Source organism: Acanthochromis polyacanthus, chromosome 11 (genome assembly GCF_021347895.1).
Source record: "Acanthochromis polyacanthus isolate Apoly-LR-REF ecotype Palm Island chromosome 11, KAUST_Apoly_ChrSc, whole genome shotgun sequence".
In the NCBI taxonomy this organism is placed as follows: Eukaryota; Metazoa; Chordata; class Actinopteri; family Pomacentridae; genus Acanthochromis; species Acanthochromis polyacanthus.
This window is the reverse complement of record NC_067123.1, coordinates 21,880,299-21,898,586: the sequence shown is the minus strand read 5'-3', so window position 1 is coordinate 21,898,586 and position 18,288 is coordinate 21,880,299. Positions and strand designations below refer to the sequence as shown.

At 42.0% G+C, this 18,288-nt stretch overlaps 1 protein-coding gene across 1 annotated transcript; it reads right to left on the bottom strand.

Moving 5' to 3' along the window:
- Window positions 1-311: 311 nt before the first annotated feature.
- zgc:91944 (uncharacterized protein LOC436941 homolog) lies at window positions 312-17,887 on the bottom strand. Its single transcript, XM_022207948.2, is given in 12 exon segments — window positions 312-2,272; window positions 4,879-4,997; window positions 5,107-5,202; window positions 7,335-7,417; window positions 8,928-9,084; window positions 9,968-10,192; window positions 11,443-11,553; window positions 13,503-13,588; window positions 13,927-14,167; window positions 14,170-14,352; window positions 15,574-15,685; window positions 17,556-17,887. Coding segments are annotated over 11 exon segments (1,530 nt in total). The 5' UTR covers window positions 15,656-15,685; window positions 17,556-17,887; the 3' UTR covers window positions 312-2,125.
- Window positions 17,888-18,288: the final 401 nt, after the last annotated feature.

Here is an 18,288-nt window from a genome sequence, read left to right as displayed (position 1 = left end):
TTTTCAGCCAACATCATCTTCAGTGACCCTGAGCTTCTGCTGAGGTAGATACTATCTCACAATTCTGGCACTTCTCCTGACACCTGCACTGAATACATTAGAGAACATTTTAACATTCAGTCTAGCATTGATTTAAACAGGCATAATTATTATTGATAACTTATTGCTTGGTAAAAACCGTCATATTTCGTGTCTGCTGACAAGGTGAGACTCTAACCTGTTTTAGTCATGATAATGAAAGATTCATTTTTAACGCTTTCTATCCCAAAGACCAAACCGTAAGATAGTCAAAAGACACAGACATATCCCACTGATTGTGTACAATTTTATTATTGTTATTGTTTTCCCTTGTCAGAATAAAAGCAGATAGAGAGGAGCATAATAATCAGAAACTGCGTGCAGCTTTGGGGGTTCCTGTCCAAAGCCAGACGAGAGAACTGTCTGAGGTGAGTATATGTTAACAACACAGGGCAAACCCCACCGTCATAAATGCTACATAACACTGTCCATATCATAAACAGTCACAATGATGGCTGCTGTCAGTGTTTTACGACAGTTAGCCTGACACATTCATCTTCTGAGGTAAGCTAGAGTTGGCTAGTGTTGTACTGAGCAAATAAACATCTATTACGTACTGAATATCTATAGTGTTGTGACTGTCACAATCTGTTCCTGTAAGCACAGTTTGCTCTGTGGCTCTTCTCTACCTTGGCATAGCTTTGGCATTAGGAGGTAACATGGTAGCGCCCTGTTAGGGGCCATTTGAGAACAAGCGTCTTTGTTCATTATATGAACATTTAGGAGGTAACTCCTGAGGCCTTGGGCCCGTGGATATAAGGGACTACGTAATGCAACGCTCAAGTCAGCTATTCATATTTCAAGTTTGACAAATAACAGTTTCTATATACTGCTCATGTAATTTGAAGGAAAGCACCCATAGACGTGTATATTTTCTGCGCTATGGGTTATGTACATGTTGAGGCCCAAATGCAGGTACAGTCTGGAAAGCTCCCCTCTTTCAATTATAGTGAGATCCACTTTGAAGTGCAGTTTTGCAGTCTTACAAACTGCCATGAGCTTAAGCTTTAGCTTATCCCAACAGGAGAGAAGGTGCTCGTAGCATTTATGCTAACACATCATGATTTTGATCACATTTGTTTTAGCGTTCTTTCAAACGATAAAAAAAAAAAAAAAGAAAAATATCTGAGTAGACTTTATGCAACGAGTCTAGCTTCACTGGCTGAGGTTTGAGACACTTTGAAATGACGGTAGACTACAAAAATGGCCAAACAGCAGCATTCAGTATAACAAAGAAGACAGATGACAAAGAGACTCTATGATATTTGTCCTAGGCTTGTTTGGCTAATATAAAAAGGTATAAATAACACGCTCTGTTTTGGTTAAACACAGTTAAGATGAAGAAAATGAAGCACGTGTTAAGACACAAAAAGAAACCTGGTGCAACTCTTCACTGTCATTATCCATGATTTTTGGGATTACCTGAGATTCCAGTTGACCCTCAGGGCTTTGCGGATTTGATGGCGACAGCACTTGCTGATTGATCGACTGATTGAATCAATCGACTGATTGAGGTTAGAGTCTTACGAACCAGATGGGGTCAGAGACATTCAAGCAAGCAGAGGGCATTTGTTTCCCCACAAACTAGATCCTTGATGCCACACTTTATCCCCGCACCCAAACACACCTGACCTGCAGGCTCAGCACATTCATGTCTATTAAACAGCCACCCTTTGAAAAAGCTAAACGAAGGCATGGAGCAAAGAAAGCAGAAAAGGCTTAGCTTAAAATGAGCGAGGTATCCTTTACATAATTCTCCCTCTAAGGAATTTAGGCTTTTTAATACCATCTTGGAATGCACTATATATTGATATATATTTATATATACTGTATATTGCCGTTAATATAAGCAGGATTACTGTTGATAAATACAGTGGCCTCCTTACCACCTGAGGCACCTCAGCAAGCTTCAGCACCCTTCGCCATTTGATTTTTGGGTGTCATAGGCCTGAAAGGCCCTACATTGGTGGAGTGAGAGGAACTTATTGTTTTCCTATTTCATCTGATTAAAATTCAAATATGATGATCCAGACTCTGTTTACTTTAGTCACTCTTCATCCACAGTCTCCCTTTTTGAATCCTCGTCTTTCTGTTCCAGGACCTGAGGGCTGGGGCTCGGCAGGGCCGCCACCTCCATAGTAGCCAAAGAGGAGGGATCTTGTTGTTCAACAATTCTCTGGGAAGATGCGTCTTCCTGTGAAAAAGTAAAACAGTACAGTTTTCTATTAGACACATCCTGTTGGTATGAAGGGGGCTTTTTGCCCATACAGCAGCTTGGATGCTTTCAGGCCTCAAAGAGCTCCTATCAGTCTAAAGGTCCCCACCAGCAGCTGTTGCCTCGGTCAGCTTGCTAGGGTCAGTGAAGCGGCTGCCGAAGCTTCACAGACTGTGTCCATGTCCTGCTGCCTGCTGTGACCAGCTAACAGCTGGCTCCAGTTTCTGCTGCTGCACCACTGACTTCCAGCAATTTGTAAAGTGTAGTAAACTCTGGCTGTTACACCATGTCTACATGGACAGCGTAGCAATTCAGCAGAGCAGCAGCAGCCCAGTCTGTGTTTAGACATGAAGTGATCAGAAACAGTTCAGAACTGTAGGTTTTCTGTGTTTTGGGAGTGTTGAGTGCCCAACATCTAGAGCATAAAAATAATGCTGTACTCGCACCATTTGTCAGTAAAAACAGGTTGTAATTCTACCTGTGCAGACAAGTGGTTGGATTAAAGCAGAACCTTACTCACTTCAACAGATGTTCCTGATGTGGATGATGATAAACATGACATGTCTTCTGTGCAGACACATCGCTACTACCTACTGATGACTTGACTAAATCATATCATCGACACTGAAGCCTGTGACATTATTGGCTGACAATTTGAAGCAAAATCGTGAACCGAGTATCAGCAGAAAGATGACTACTTCTAAGTGTGATTACAGCTAAGAGACCCACTTAAAGGTTATCAACACAGATGCCTCACTGGAATGCCTAATTCAGAGATTCAATTGGGATTTTCTGCACATATCCACCACTTTGTGAACTGTATTTACATGTGTCACTGATGGAAATACTTAAACAACCTTAAAATCAATACAGACGGGGTTATTCACATTCACCGAGTGTGTGTGTGCTAAATTTCCCGAGAGCTTCTGACACCTAAAGGGCTCTAGAGGCTCCTGTAGCACTAAATTACTTAAGCTGTTTTATTGAACGTACATATAACAACTATCAACACTAATGCATCACTACACTATGCTACCTGCTCTGCTGTACTGACCTCGGCTCCTCCATTGTCACCATCAGCCTTTCTGTTTATACTGAGACAGTATTTCAGATTGATGGGAAAATTCTAATACAATTTAGCTCACAAGGTAAGTGTACACAAAAAGGTACTTAACATCTTATTTTTCAAAAACAGATTGAGCACTCTTTTTATGTGAACACATTGTTTCATTCCTATGCTGATCACATGGGATGCAAAGCTCAAAAAGGTGCAGTGTTTGCACAAGGGCTTGTAGTATTCCCAGTAATTTGGTTCAACCTGAGTAAATTCATGCAAAATGAGCCGGTATTAAATGCTTACATGCAAAGCTCAAAAAGGTGCAGTGTTTGCACAAGGGCTTGTAGTATTCCCAGTAATTTGGTTCAACCTGAGTAAATTCATGCAAAATGAGCCGGTATTAAATGCTTACATGTAGCCTAAAAGGATTAACTTGTATCTATTTATCTTGTCTAGGAACAATCACTTTGCTGTGGTCATTTGCTTGTTTAATTCCCTGAAGTTTCCAGGAGTTTTTTTACTGCTGCACCTGAAAAACTCAAAATGGCTTTTTCCATAATTCATAGAAAAAAAGATAAAATTACATTTTTTTATTCTTTTTATTAAAAAAATTAAAAACCTGGAATCACTATGTAAATCAGTTTTTTTTTCCTAACAGATGGAAACATCACCCCAGATGTGACCAAACAAAAAACTGTCTCTACATACTATTATTACATAATATTTTTCTACCTACATTTCTAATTGTAGGCACAGCGTGCAGGTCAGCTCAGGCCAACCAAAAAGTCCTTGAATTTGTGTCATGTGACTAATAAGTGCTTTTGTTTTTGTTTTACAGAATGAAATTACCGCAAAAAAATGTCAAATTTGAAAATGACACATGCAGAAATAAAGTAATTTGATGAAATATTTAGCTTTTTGGGTTATTTTCTTTGTTTACCCGATGAAACCAAAGTCAAAGATGAATTGTTCAAAGACTGTCGAAAAGGTGAAAATCCTACAATTCTTGCTCTAATCAATCGTGTATCTTTGCAGATTTTTTTTTAAAAAGGCAGCATGCCTTTCAAACCCACTCGCAGGTTGTTGTTGGTTAAGAGGGTTAACTCTTTCATTAGAAGAAGGCATTTCCATCTTGACACTGTATGCTGCCTTTGTGAACTGTACTGGCCAGCTGACGCACTATGTTGGGCTGCTACTGTGTGTGCATGTATGTGTTCCTATGCGTGTGCAGTGTAAAAAGTGTAACTTGTGTTGTTACACTTTGTCTTCAGTATTAATGATCCATCTATTCAAACCTACACGGAATACAGCAATCACTATAAATCCTTCTCTGACAAGTGAAAATGTCTATCGTTACAAGAGCATCTGCCCAAGTACCATAGCAATAACACATTTCTGTTTAAATATTACAAACAGTTGAGTTTTTTCAAACCATCTCCAGCTGTAACTCTGTGTGCTATACACTGTTTGAATAAACAGCTTTTACAGCAGCATTAGTTTAGTCCTACAGGTCTCACTGTTGACTTACTTGCTCTGAGAATCGATGATTCACCTGGTCTGCAAACTCTTGCATCTCTCCCTCTTCCCCGTTTGAGTGGCAGCTTGGACTTGGCACCTCAATTCCGTGGCTTTCCAAAATGGCAGCTTCTGGTGGTGTCAGAGAGGAAAGCAGAGGTTGAGTAAAAACAAATGTGCATGGAAATTGCATGGAAGCCAAAAGTCTCCTCTACTTTAGCAAAGTTTAACAGGACCTCACCTATATTTGCCCTTCTCTTCATCTCCTTTCGACGATTAGCGAACCAGTTGTACACCTTCAGCGCCGTCACACGCTCAAACTCTGACAGTTTACAACCTGGAAGATGAAGCAAATAAAACAGACAAAAATGATGCCCAAAATACAGTGAAGTACTGCAGTGGAATATATATATACAGAACTGTCCATACATGTAGATGATTTAATACTGTCAGGCAGTAGGACTACATGATTAATTGATTTCAAATCAAAATCATGATCTGAAACAAAGCAATCAGCAAAAGGCTGCTATTCAGGACATGTATTAAGCAGTGCATTTGATCCAGGGTTTAAAGTGTCATGTAAACAGTTTTACACATTTATGTCATCATCTTTGTATTTCATGTGCCAAAAATCCATCACATTTTACATCCATTACACAATGAATACTGAACTGAAGCTTGACTTTGCAAAACATATTTCAAATCAAACCACAAGATCATTTAGAAAAATGACAACTACATATTTTCTAAAAAAAACCATTTGCCCTATTCTCTCAATGAAAATGGGCACCCAGCTAAGATAATTTGCCGAATGTTCAGTGTAATAGAACAGAAGCCCAGAGTAACAACTGAAGGCTTGCCGGAATCACTGGATCTGGTTAATATTTCTTTTCCTCAGTCTCCCATATGCAAATCACGGTGGAAGGTTGTTTGGAGCATGTGTCGATGCAGGATACCACAGAGGAAACTTCTGTACTCCAAAAACCCCCTTACTGCACACCTGATGTTTGCCAAAGAGACCTTTGACACTTCACAATGTTAGTGGGAAAATGTTTGGTGAACTAATCAAACAGAGGCTGAACTATTTGGGGAGAACAAATATGTTGTAAAAAGGGAACGCTAGAGTTTATAAATGTACCGTACAGAATAATATCTGTTTGTTCTGGTGAAGTTCAATAGAAGCGGGGTCACACAAGAGGACAAACAGGACAACATGGAAGTAAATCTACTACAGAATTATTCCATATAAATAAGTCCTTCTTTTGTGGTAACCCAGTCACAGTATAGACCTTAATCCAGCAGAGATGTATTTGCATGTCAGCGAGGGGTTGCCTGGCATATTTCTTGAATGTCCACACAGCTCCCACTGTGGACGTCCATGTGCAGATAAAAATGTGAGTCTACATGGACTGTACACATTGAAGTGCACTGACTGTCCTTGAGCTTGGATAGATGTTTGTTTTCAGGTGAGGCTTTGTGAGAGGAGTCGCTGTTATCCACAACTTTAACATTCATCATTGCTTGGTGTTATAATTCCAGAATTAAACAGTGATAATTGTAGTCGTCGCTGGTGGACTGCTTTGATTTGTAGCTGCTTTTCATCGACAGCGTCCAAACACAGCGGGAAGTTCCAAATTCTCCTCATTCTGTGCTATGTCCTCCCACTGCACTTGGGACTGAAAGGCAACAAAATCTGGTTGCCAGCTTGGCACAGCTCAAGAAAAATCTCTGACGGTTTGAGAGCTCAATCTGGAACTAAAACCTACGGCAGATCCTGCAGTTGAAAAGTGTCATGTCACAGCTGACCTTTCAGAAACATCCACAGGAACAATGTGTTTTTGTTTTTTTACATGTCAGTGCAGCAGACTGTACCCTAAAATTGTAGTGTGAATTCAGCAGCGTCTGTGTCCGAGCTTAAAGTCGAAACCATTCTGAGCTCACATCTGTGAGAAAGCCCAATATTCCTCCTGAAAGTTCTGCACGTCTGATTTGCAGCTGAAAGAAATGCTTGTTTGAGGTGAATCCAAGTGTTCACTTGCTTTTCTAAGCAGAATGTTTAATCGGTGTGTTCAGCAAGAACACCAATGATTAGAGCTTTCTGTTTGTTAGCTTAATCACATTGTGTTTGTCTATACTTGTGACTTAGATGAAATTATAGTTTTTATTATTAATTTACTAAAAAGCATAAAACAAGCTCATCCTAAGGATTCCCATACTTGTGCAGTGGACAATGACATGAAGCCAAGTAAAGCAGAATGTTTTTTAACCTGAGAAGCTGTAAATAGCAGAATTAGCATGATCGCCTCATAGATAACTGAAAAAGTCACTTTTTTAGAACTAATTTAGATCAATAGTACTGTATAGTAGAATGACATTCCAAATTACAGAGTGCTTGATCTGAGCTATTCTGAACAACCTTTTCTGACAGGAACCAGCTTTTGATGTCATGTAAACGACGCCTCCTGTTACCTGGTTTCTGGATGACGGAGTTACAGGCGTTGGCGATCTCCTCCCGCTTTGCCTCATCTGGGTACTGGTTTTCCATGAAGAAACTGTAAGAGATAACGCACAGTGTTGAAAACGGTAAATTCATACTTCATCACAGGCTCTATGTTTATTAGGAGATGGCAGCAGTCAGAGCAGAGCTAGTTACACCTTAATTTTACACCTCATCAACTTCTAGTCTTTGCATTGAACCGCAGGAGAGTAGGGGCAATATTTACATAGAGGAGAGCATCAGGGTCGTCGCTGGTAAAGAATAGACTGAATGCATTAAGTGGATTAACTTCTGTAATTCAAGCTTTGAATACTCAAATCTCTTCTTAGGCCTTTAAGTAAGAACATTCTCTGGAAAAAGCTTCATCTAGGTGAAGATCAAAGTAACCACCCCCCACCCCCCCTTCCTCTCTAAATTTGCTTCACTCATGTCTTGCTTTTTTTTCTCCGTCCCTCCAAGGCTGAAAAAGAATTATTATCTCACATGACAAAACACACAGGGATCAATTTCCTCCAGCCCCCTTATCCTCTCACCCTCCGAGTTGCCCTATCCTGTCTCTCTCTAACACACACACACACACACACACACACACACACACACACACACACACACACACACACACACACACACACACACACACACACACACACAGACACACACAGACACACACAGACACACACACACCATCTTCACCTCTACTGTATCGTCCTTGGGTCTAAACTAGCTCATACGGATCAGCACTGCAGTGGAATTGCGTAATCCCGGGACGCTGCTGGTGAGTGTTGTCTGTGTGGTCTTATTACTGTGAGTGCCCAGACTGCTCCCTATACTTAAAGCAACCATGTAATAGAGAAATCAATTGCACACAGTGGGTAGGACTGTGTGCTCCTCATTTCTCAGCATCCTTCTGAGTTACTGAGAACACTGTCTGGGACAAATGTGTTACAGAGAAGCAGCATTACAATACACCTAATAAAAAAAAAGACGACATCGTAAACTCGACTGGTTCTGCTCTGCAACAAAAGTGGGAAGTCAGCAGTTAGGCAGTAGAGGACATTAACGCTGGGAAGGTTATTAAAATTGAAAAATCACCTCAAGCAGTGCTTTATTCCTGCTCCAGCTATTCAAATACTGACATGTTTAAACTCACCTGGAGCCATCAGGCGCTTTAAAGGTTTCGGCAGACTTTGACGGACCTTCATGTGCTCTTTCATAGCTCAGTGTCAAACAAACTTTTGAAAGTTTTGTGGTTTTGGAAGAGGGACAAACAGGTAGATGTAAAGGCTGGGGTGACTTGACAGGGGCCAAATTGTTACCCAGCAGCAGTAAGGCTTGTAGGGTCAGCAGTGGTGGCAATGACACAGAGATGTGGCACCAACTTCTATGACTTACAGTACTTGCTGCCTTATACCACAGGACACCTTCAGAGGTCTGAGAAGTTCACACCTTGATAGATTGGAGCCGTTCTGGTGGTCATAATATCTCATCTCTGTTTTCTCACATGAGCATATGTACAGTGTGTCTCCCTTCTTTTCTAAAACAAGTCTCATGTACATTTTGCTCACCTCTCCATAATTGATTGACACTCCTTCCTCCAGGTGAACCTGCTTCCTCTGCGCAGCCTCAGAGGACCGCCCACTATCCCTGCTCGGTCACCAGTCATGATCCCTGTCCTCCAGTCAGGTTCCTCCTTCACCAAAGAACGCATTGACAAGGTGGCACCTGAGGGAGAGAGAATAAGCAACTATTTAACTGTTCAGAAGTTATGCAAAGACGGTGCTTCCTGTCGCACCGGCTGAACGGAAGTCGGATGTGAAGTTTGAAGGTCAACACAAACTGTTACACTGTAACAAGTCAGACAAAAACATTAACAGTCTAATTAAGAGAATGCCAAGAGCAAAAACTCACTGTTGTAATTGACTTTTTCAAGGTTTTTATGGGTTTCATCATATTCTGTTTAAAACATATTTTAATATCACACAATGCAATTCAATACCCAGTTCACAGTCACGCCTTCTAAAACATGATGGAAAAACAGTAGATACGATAGAGCCGAGAATGATTTATTATCATATCATGTTATTTTAGTATTTTCTTGCAGTACGATAAAAAAAACCCAAACAATATAATTCATTGACTAAATGTGAGTTGGACGTCAGACTGCTGAATGGATTAAAAACAGAAAGTTACAAATCCTTTTATGTTTTGACTGAAACTGACACTAAATCACTGTAACTCCATGAGCTTCATGGCTACTACAGCAAACAATGGTGACAGTGTTTCCTACAGGCCTAATGATGCTGACTGAAGCCATCCCAGCTTTTACATTACAACTGCGCACACTCCCACACTTAAACCAAGGCACATTTGAACGGACAAAAAGCTGCTGTGACAGCCTGCTCATACAATGGCAAAGCCAAGAGGATTTCAACAGAATGGAGCTGCTTCATTTTCGCATCAGGGCCACAATCCTCTAGTTTAGCTCTGCCATTTGAGATGGCTGAGATGCATCCCAAGCTGACAGAGCGGGTGCAGGATGATTGTCATGCAGGCCGGCTGATGTGTTCCCTGTGGCAAGCCGCTGAGGCCGGGGCAGGGAGGTTACCTGGCTGGGCCTGGGCAGCTGCAGCGGCAGCAGTGTACCACGGCAGCAAGTGCATCAGCAGCTCTCTCTGCCTGCTCCACGACGGGTTGGGGTTGAGGTTGGTGTTGGGGTTGGGGAGGATGTTGTGGAGGCTGCCACTTGCCCCTGCTACCGTCCCGTCTCTGTCCCCTCCCCTGGCCCTGGCCATGGGGCTCACGCTGTGCTGGCTTTCACTCCACCTCAGCCCTTCAGTCGGGACAAAACCAATAGTCAGGCAGGCCACAGCCATGGATTAGCTTATAGACACCAGTTGTGGCAATAACTGGAGGCTGATAGTTTACATTTATATCTGTGTCTCTGGATTAAATGACACACTCCTGTAGACCTGCCTCAGCAACCTGACAACAAATGTGTGCTTTGTAAATTATGTCAGTGTGTTTTCCAATTACAAGTCAATCTGACTGGCAGCACTGCTTCTTTTGAGCTTAATAATGGGCAGGTCAATAGGAGCCTATGCGAGAAGCAAAGCACTGGGGCCACTTTGCACTGGAAACATTGCAGAAGAGTGATTATTGTTAGTATCACTGTTAATAGCCTGCTTGTTAGCCATGTAGGAATGAAAACCAGCACCAGAGTACCTCCAGCATCAGGGCTGAGAACTACACAGGAGCTAAAGCAAAGGCTGGGTGGGTCGGTGGGAGAAAAATAAAACATTAAGATGAAGGGAGACAGCAGGGACAGCAGATGGTCCAGGAGCGGCTTTGTTTATTTCATCGACTAATAATGTAAAAATGTGACTTTTTAACAAGATTTACCGAGAATGCATGCTGTTTGACACAAATCTATAAAAGCTGTGAGCATCTTGAGCAGCCGCGTATTTGCTATGTTGGAGCCGTTTTGAATGCATGCTGAACGTTTGAAGTAGCTCTATCCCTGGATCCTAGGACATGGAGAGGTCAGCACCAACCCAAGCTGTTACTGTAGCCCGAACAGACAAACCGCACTCACCCACTAAAGTTTCATTTCCAAACCAGAAGCCTTAATATTATTGATTAGAATCTACTGTGACGAGGCTACCTTTATCATTTGTCTTTCCTCTGAAATTATAGATTTGTCTCGTGTCCTTCCTTGACCTCGCAGCCCTTTAGGACCAGGTTGGAGTTAGGAATTAGAGGTGTGTACGTTTACCATGCAGGAGGATGGGGGTAAAGAGGAGGATGGACAGCGAAGGGTTAGCAAGCAGTGGTTCACATTCACGAAACACAAGACATATTATCCCTTTTTTAATACAAGCCCCACATTATCTAATCTATAATCTATCATCATTAACCTGACATTCAACTTCAAGGTGCTAATCTGCACTCTCTCATAATTATTGTTTCCATCCATTAGCGCTCTAAGGATCTATATCTCACTCCTTTGCTCTGTAAAAGTCGAATCTGACGCTGGATCTGACTAACAAACCTCGCTCTAACCATGACAGCCCTGCATCTCACCTGGGTTATTCCTCTCCAGCAGGTACCAGCGGTAGAAAGCTCTGCGTTTGGAGTCGCTCATCTCCAGGCCTTGCTGCAGCAACCACTGGGAGATGTAGCTCTGGCTGATGCCTGCGTGCACGAGGTGAGACATGTTATTTCAACACACTGAAGACACTGATTTACGTCGTGGCGCACCAGCAGCACCGCCACTATTCAGATCGGCTGTGTTCCAGCTCTGGAAAACTCCTGTTAAGCTAATGAAGCCATCCCAACATCAATAGTTTAATTAAGAGCATGTGATTTAGTGCAATACAATTTCATGGGAGGAGTTGGGAAAAAAAAAAAGTTTACTGATGTGAACTCGCTGCTGTGTGTTAAGTGCAGCACAAGCCCTTCTGCTTTAATGCATTACCAATAGAAACATAAATATTTTTAGGGCAAATCCATTAATAGGCTCTACTTGAAAAACATGTCTGGCCTAGGAGTTACTTTTCTACCTGAAGACCCTTATATTCTATCTATCAAATAAAAGGGTTGCTCTACCATTTTAGTATGTGTTGTATGATGTGACACATACAATGTTAATGACTGCAACTACAATTACATATCTGTTATTTTATCTGCCAGCCTTGCTCTCTAAATTGGTTTAGTAAATTTTGCCTGAAGAAGGTTGAGCCGACTCCCCCTCCACTCCTACTTAATTTCCGTTTTTCTCTAACCAGCCCTAAACACCGATGAGCACAGCCAAACATTTAAAATTCTCAAAAAACAGCGTGTTTATGTAGTGAAATAAGTTAAAAATAACAATTTCTTGTTATTCACAAGCATACTAACCACATGCAATCACAGAATATGCAGCTGTAACACAAAAAATTAAATCGCATTCAATATTCATGCCCTATGATGGACTGGCAACTTGTCCTGGACGTACTCTGCATCTCATCCAGTGTCAGCTGGGAGAGCCTCCAGGCCCCGTGACGTTCTACAGGAAAGAGAGTCCAGGTAATGGATGGACAGTGCTCATGCCAGGCATTGCTCAGCTACAGCATCTTATACTAATGCATTTTAGATATAAATATATCCAGACATGCATGCACAAAGATACATCTAGAGGCTTGTGCACACTCCATATATCTTTGAATAATGATATCTATCGTCATAGTGTAACAAGAAAAGCACTCAGAGAGCACAGTACTCCTCCAAGGCTGCTCAGTTGCATCATTTCCGACGGTTGAAAGCTTGAAAAAATCTTGGCAGAAATCACAGTAACATAGAACGTGGCCAGTTAGTATAGATGTACCCACAAACAAAATGACCTTGCGCTGAGCACAGGCGAGCATTTTGCACTTTTTCCATTCTACAATTTCATAATTACCTTTGCAAGATGAAGGTGATGCTGCACATCATAAACCACAGTCTGTTCTCAGTAAAGAATGAGTGTGAGCAAACTAATCATCCAATTCATGCACACACTGCAACATTTTACTAAACTTTCTAGCCAGGTTGAGAAGCTAACTCCAGTGCAGCTTTGTAGATAATTGCTGGATTTCCTGATCGAGTGTTGCCACAAACAGTATTCTTTACTTCCTGGTAAAATGTTTTTTTTACCCCTCAAACAGCAGAACACTTAAGACACAACTTCTGTTTCTACAAAAAAAAAAAAACCTTGACGCCCAGCCAGCGTTGGTACTCGGTAATGTACTATTTCATTTCATTTTTTTCTAATATTTGGTGCAGACAGCTGTAACAAATGAACTTGCATTTAATCCTCCACACATTTCTCTGCATTTTTTGTGTTCAGACGGAGACAGAGTCCTTCATCACAACAAATTAGCTTCGGAGCTTGTTGTGTTTCACATTGAATATCTTGGCATTGAGCGGCTGCCCATTTTGTCTTCTTGAATCAAGAATTAGTTTTGCATCATGTTTGAATGAAGGCTCCGAAATCTAATTAAATTGAACAGCGAGATTCCCCAGAATTCTCAACCCATTCCTGTCAGCTCTGTTTATACCGACCCATTAGTAGTTAATTTATTAATAAATGACTTTATAACAGCTTTGCAGAGAAAGCAGAGTACCTGTAACTTGGCCTACGATCGCCTGAGAGATCCTGCGATTGTTGAGGAAAGTTTTGATCTCTTCTTTCACCAGGTTGCTGTCTCTCCTGTAAAAGCACAAAAAAAACTCTCACTATGACATAAGAACCATTACTCGGTGGTTAAAACACGAGCCTTTGCTCCGACTAACCTTATTCACTGATGCTTCTCTTTTTTCAGCCATCCCTCAACACCTGACCTGAATTAACTCCACTAAAATTCTGGAGAATAAGCCTGCACCTCTGGGGACCGTAGCTGTCATTATCTGATGTTATAATAGTCCCTCTTTGTCTCTACTATTCTTTTGGTCTTTTTTTTCTCCCAACTCATCCTCAGCCTGCGCTTATTTATCTCTCAGGCTCTCTGATAACACCAGCAGCACCATCCTCCCTCTCCCCTTTCTCACCTCATGTATTCCTCCACCTTTTCCTCCAGGTCCCACTCCTCCTCCCCCATCATGTCGTAGCTGAACGACCGCTGAACGGCCACGCTGGGAGGATAGAGGGGCGGAGGTGAGGCCTCGTAGCTGTTGCTGGGGGACAGCGCGGCGCCGTCCAGGCCGGAGGTCTGCGTGGTGGCGGAGGCCAGGGAGAGCGAGGAGGAGGAGGATGAGGATGAAGACGGGGCTGGAGCGGCCGTGGTGGGGTGTTGGTGGACGGGGCGGCGTGAGAGTCACAGTGTGCTGGGCGGTGTTCCGGGTCGAGCCTCTCCAGAGACTCCAAAGCGTGGATGATCTGAGGTTTGGTCATGCCGGATAGACGCAGGCGCTGCAGGAGGTCGATCTGTTCGATGGTGTAGCGTGGCTCCACCTCGCAGCACTCCATCCTGGCATCTGCATACACAACGTGAGGGGGGTGGGTGCACGTTTTAACAAGGCGAATTTGAAACTGGCGATCTGAACGAAACACAAGCCCAAATTTGTAAGTGAAGAGGAACCGACTGTCGCCCTATTAATACACCAAAGAGCTGCACGGCTGGGTTGATTTCCCACCAGATAAACAGCACCCCAACACTTCACAAAGTCTTACCAAGACATACGCTGCTATATTTATCTCTACTCGGCACCAGCCTTAAATTTAGATAATATGTTGCAGACTTTTTCAGAACCTGCAGACAAACTGATAAATGATGAAAGGATTATTAATAGATGAAAACAGAAATAGAAAAAGACATGCGCAGCTAAGAACTAACTTACTTTGTAGGAGTTCATTTATCTCGAGTACAACACTTTAAATGCAAATCTGATCCGGTTATGTTGGAAATGTTGACATCAAAGAACTAAAGAAACAAAGCATTGGTTTATAAAACTGTACTTAAGGGAAAAAAAAGAAGAGACTGCATTCTCCTCTGAAGAACCCCTGGGTCACACAAAATTTTGGCAACCTTTCAAACACTTGGCACAGACACTTGGGGCTAACCTTGCTCTATTTGTCCAGGGTGGAAATAAAGTAAGATCACCCTGGCATACATAACCTAACATCAGGTCCCCTCGACAGAGTCACATCCATCCATCCTTTTACTTTACACACCTGCCTTTCCTGCAAGGTTGCAGGGAGTCTGATCTGAACCTCCACTGATAACTACACAGAGAGAAGATTGCATTAAAGTCAGTGAGGAAATCTAGGAAACTGACATGACCTTGCATACTTGAAAGGTGGACTCTTGGGACAATTTAACTTCCTGTTTCTTTACAAATACTGAGACCCCACTTTTCAACTTGGCATAAGTATGTTCATTTTGCACATATTGTTACATAACTCCAACAAAATACATAGAAGTGAGATACAATTTAGAAAGTTAATGCTAGATGGGGTGCATGCCGGATTTACCACAGAGACACAACAATTTCTCAAATACAACAAGTCTAAAGCAGCCACAAATGTACTTCATGGAGAAAGTTAACTTGCTGGATGTTTAAAGTGAATTCTGTTTAACATGCAGTGTGTTTACAGGGCAGACAACAGTTATCTAAGTCAGCCACTTTTACCACACTGCCTTTCTGGGATATTTCTGCGCCAAACTTCAAGACTTAAACAGTTTGTGTGATTCTTACCTGTCGGAGGTGGGGACACGGACAGGCGCCCCGGGAGCGGCTCGGTGCGTGGGGTCGCGGCGGGGACACACCACTGTCGCATGGCTCAGAGGAGTTCAGCTCGGCTGGACCTCTACGGAGTCAGACAGGAGACTTGCTGCAGTGTGTTGCGGTTAAAGCGCCTCGATTAGCATGCTGGCAAACCTACAGCAGCAGACGACTCGCTAGCAGGCTGCGCTGGCTAAGCTAGCACCGTCAACTGTGGCTGGTTCCCCTGAGCTCCAGCCTCCATCGACAGCGGCTCTGCTGTCTGTTAAACGCCACCAGATTACAGAGGACGAGCAACGCAGGCGGCCTTCAAAATAATAGAATCTGTAGCATGCTCAAGATGTACTGTTTGGAAGTGTAATAATCATCGTTATCGCTATTTACATTACATTCTATTTCCAAAGGAGCAGATAGAACAACTTTGATTAAACCAGGCATTTGCTAATAACTGACTTACAAATGTTGGACATAAAATCAATTCAAATACCTTTCACTTATACTAAGTGGATTAGCAGATGGAGCAACCACATCGCCTCTAATTAAAAGAGTAAATTGGGTTATACTTTGCTGCATACAATAAATGCATCTGCATCTATTTGTCTGGCTACAGCTACTATGTCTCACTTTATGGTTTGTTTTTCCCAATTGAATTGCTACTACTCTGTAAAATATCAGAGATAAAAAAAATATCAAAATCTCATTCAGTCCATAAAGCTGAAAACTCTTCAGTTTCATTGCTATGCATAGTTAGCACTAAATATACACTGATAAAATGCAGCAAACTGTCATCTTTTAAAAAGTGGAAAGATAAAATCTGTGACATAGGTCAACTACATTTAAATATTTATATTCTAATGTAATCCTTGCCAGTGAAACGTACAAACAACATTTTGAAAGTCAGATTACACTACACTTTCTGTTTAATTCATGTCATTACAGGATGCCAGCATTTGTTTGACTTGTTTAGCGTTTAATCTAATTCAGGCTGCTGAGCATTGGCTGCACATTTCCACTATCTGTGTGTTACCATTTTCAAAATCCCCTTTCCTAAAGGAAACAGGCGCAACCACACTGATCATGTGGATTGTAGAGTAAGGCAACCCTACTAGTTTCTTCTTCAGTGTGATACCAATTTTATATCCAGCCCTCCCCACCCAGCATGCAAATGTTCCACCAAAAACTATTTTACAGAAACATTACTGCTACATCCTTGATTGATGTATACAACATGCACTTGCAGAACTACAAACAAACAAGGGCATTTTCCCAAAAGATAACAGTAAGGCAATCAGGTGCAGATTCTTTTCTGCAACATAGTCTGACTATGCAAGAATAACTGTGTAATAATCTGTCAGTTATTTTATCAATCTTTTATCAATTTGTTGCTGGAACCCAAATTTTGATGCCCAAAACTCCAAATGACACCCTCAAATGTCTTTTTTTTGGTCCACAAAAAAAGGAATTTAGTTTACTGTCATAGATGATGAGATAAACCAGCTGAAACCTAACAATTTAGATATTTATCTTAAACAATTACTTAAACCAATTGATCACTAAAATAATAATTTATTCCAGAGCTGAGAAATTAATTGATTAACCGATCAATTATTGAAGCTCTATTTAACGCGATTACTGCAAATAAGGCACATGTGTTACGCTTTTATTTTGAAGGACACAGGAAACGCTATTATCGAGTGCGGCTAATCTGACACTATAATCTGTCCTGTCTTGGCTAACAACTTACCTAAAACTTACACCCTTAATGTTACACTGACAGCATTTCAAACGAGCTGCTATTTATGAAGCCTTTGTGTTCTGCATGGCTGCAAGCAAACATGTGTTGTGTTCGGTCGAGGGGCTGGGACGCGGCCAGCTGCTAACGAGTTAGCTCGCTAGCAGGCTAAGTTAGCTGGCAGCTAGCAGCGGATTGTCCCACCGCGGAGCCCCTCTCTTACCTCCCGTCGCTGTAGAGAGACAGCCGCAGCCGGCTGGACGGACACCACGGATAGTTAAAACTGTGGAGAAAGTGTCGGTCCACCCCACCCCGCTGTGGAAAGTAACTCCTGGGTCCGGGGCTGGCGGGTAACTACCGAGCAGAGGGTGGCCGACGCGGGGTCATATTGTCTTTCAGCTATGCAGTGGGGAAATAGAGTATGCAAATGTGTGGAGTCTGTCTCAATTTGTGACCCCTCACCCGACACTACTGTAAAGGCAGCACGAATTATCATTAAGATTCCGGTTGTACTGTACCCATTAAAAATATTAAATGTTTATTCAAACACAACTGAATAACTACACGACACTAAAGGTCAAATATTTGGCAAATTATCCAGAAATGTAAATCCCAACAATACTCGTGCATTTATCAACTTCACCCGGATGCAGCGACACTCTGTTGTCAAAATTAAGTTGCTTATTCTTTTATTTTGGTTGGCAAGTTCGGAAATTAGTCACTTAATTCGTCTGCCTTGACGGAGCACACCCAAGACATCGGTATCTGTCTGCAGCCTCATTGCAAGCATTTGCTGAAGAAGTTGAATATAAACAAGAATAATCATAATGATAATTATAAGACTGGAGCTGCTCTTAGCTTTGAATGCCCAGGAGACCTTTGAGTGCCTGGTTTTTTTTTTTTGACACTGTAGCTCTATAATATCCCCAATTGATAACCAACAGGACCAATCCTTA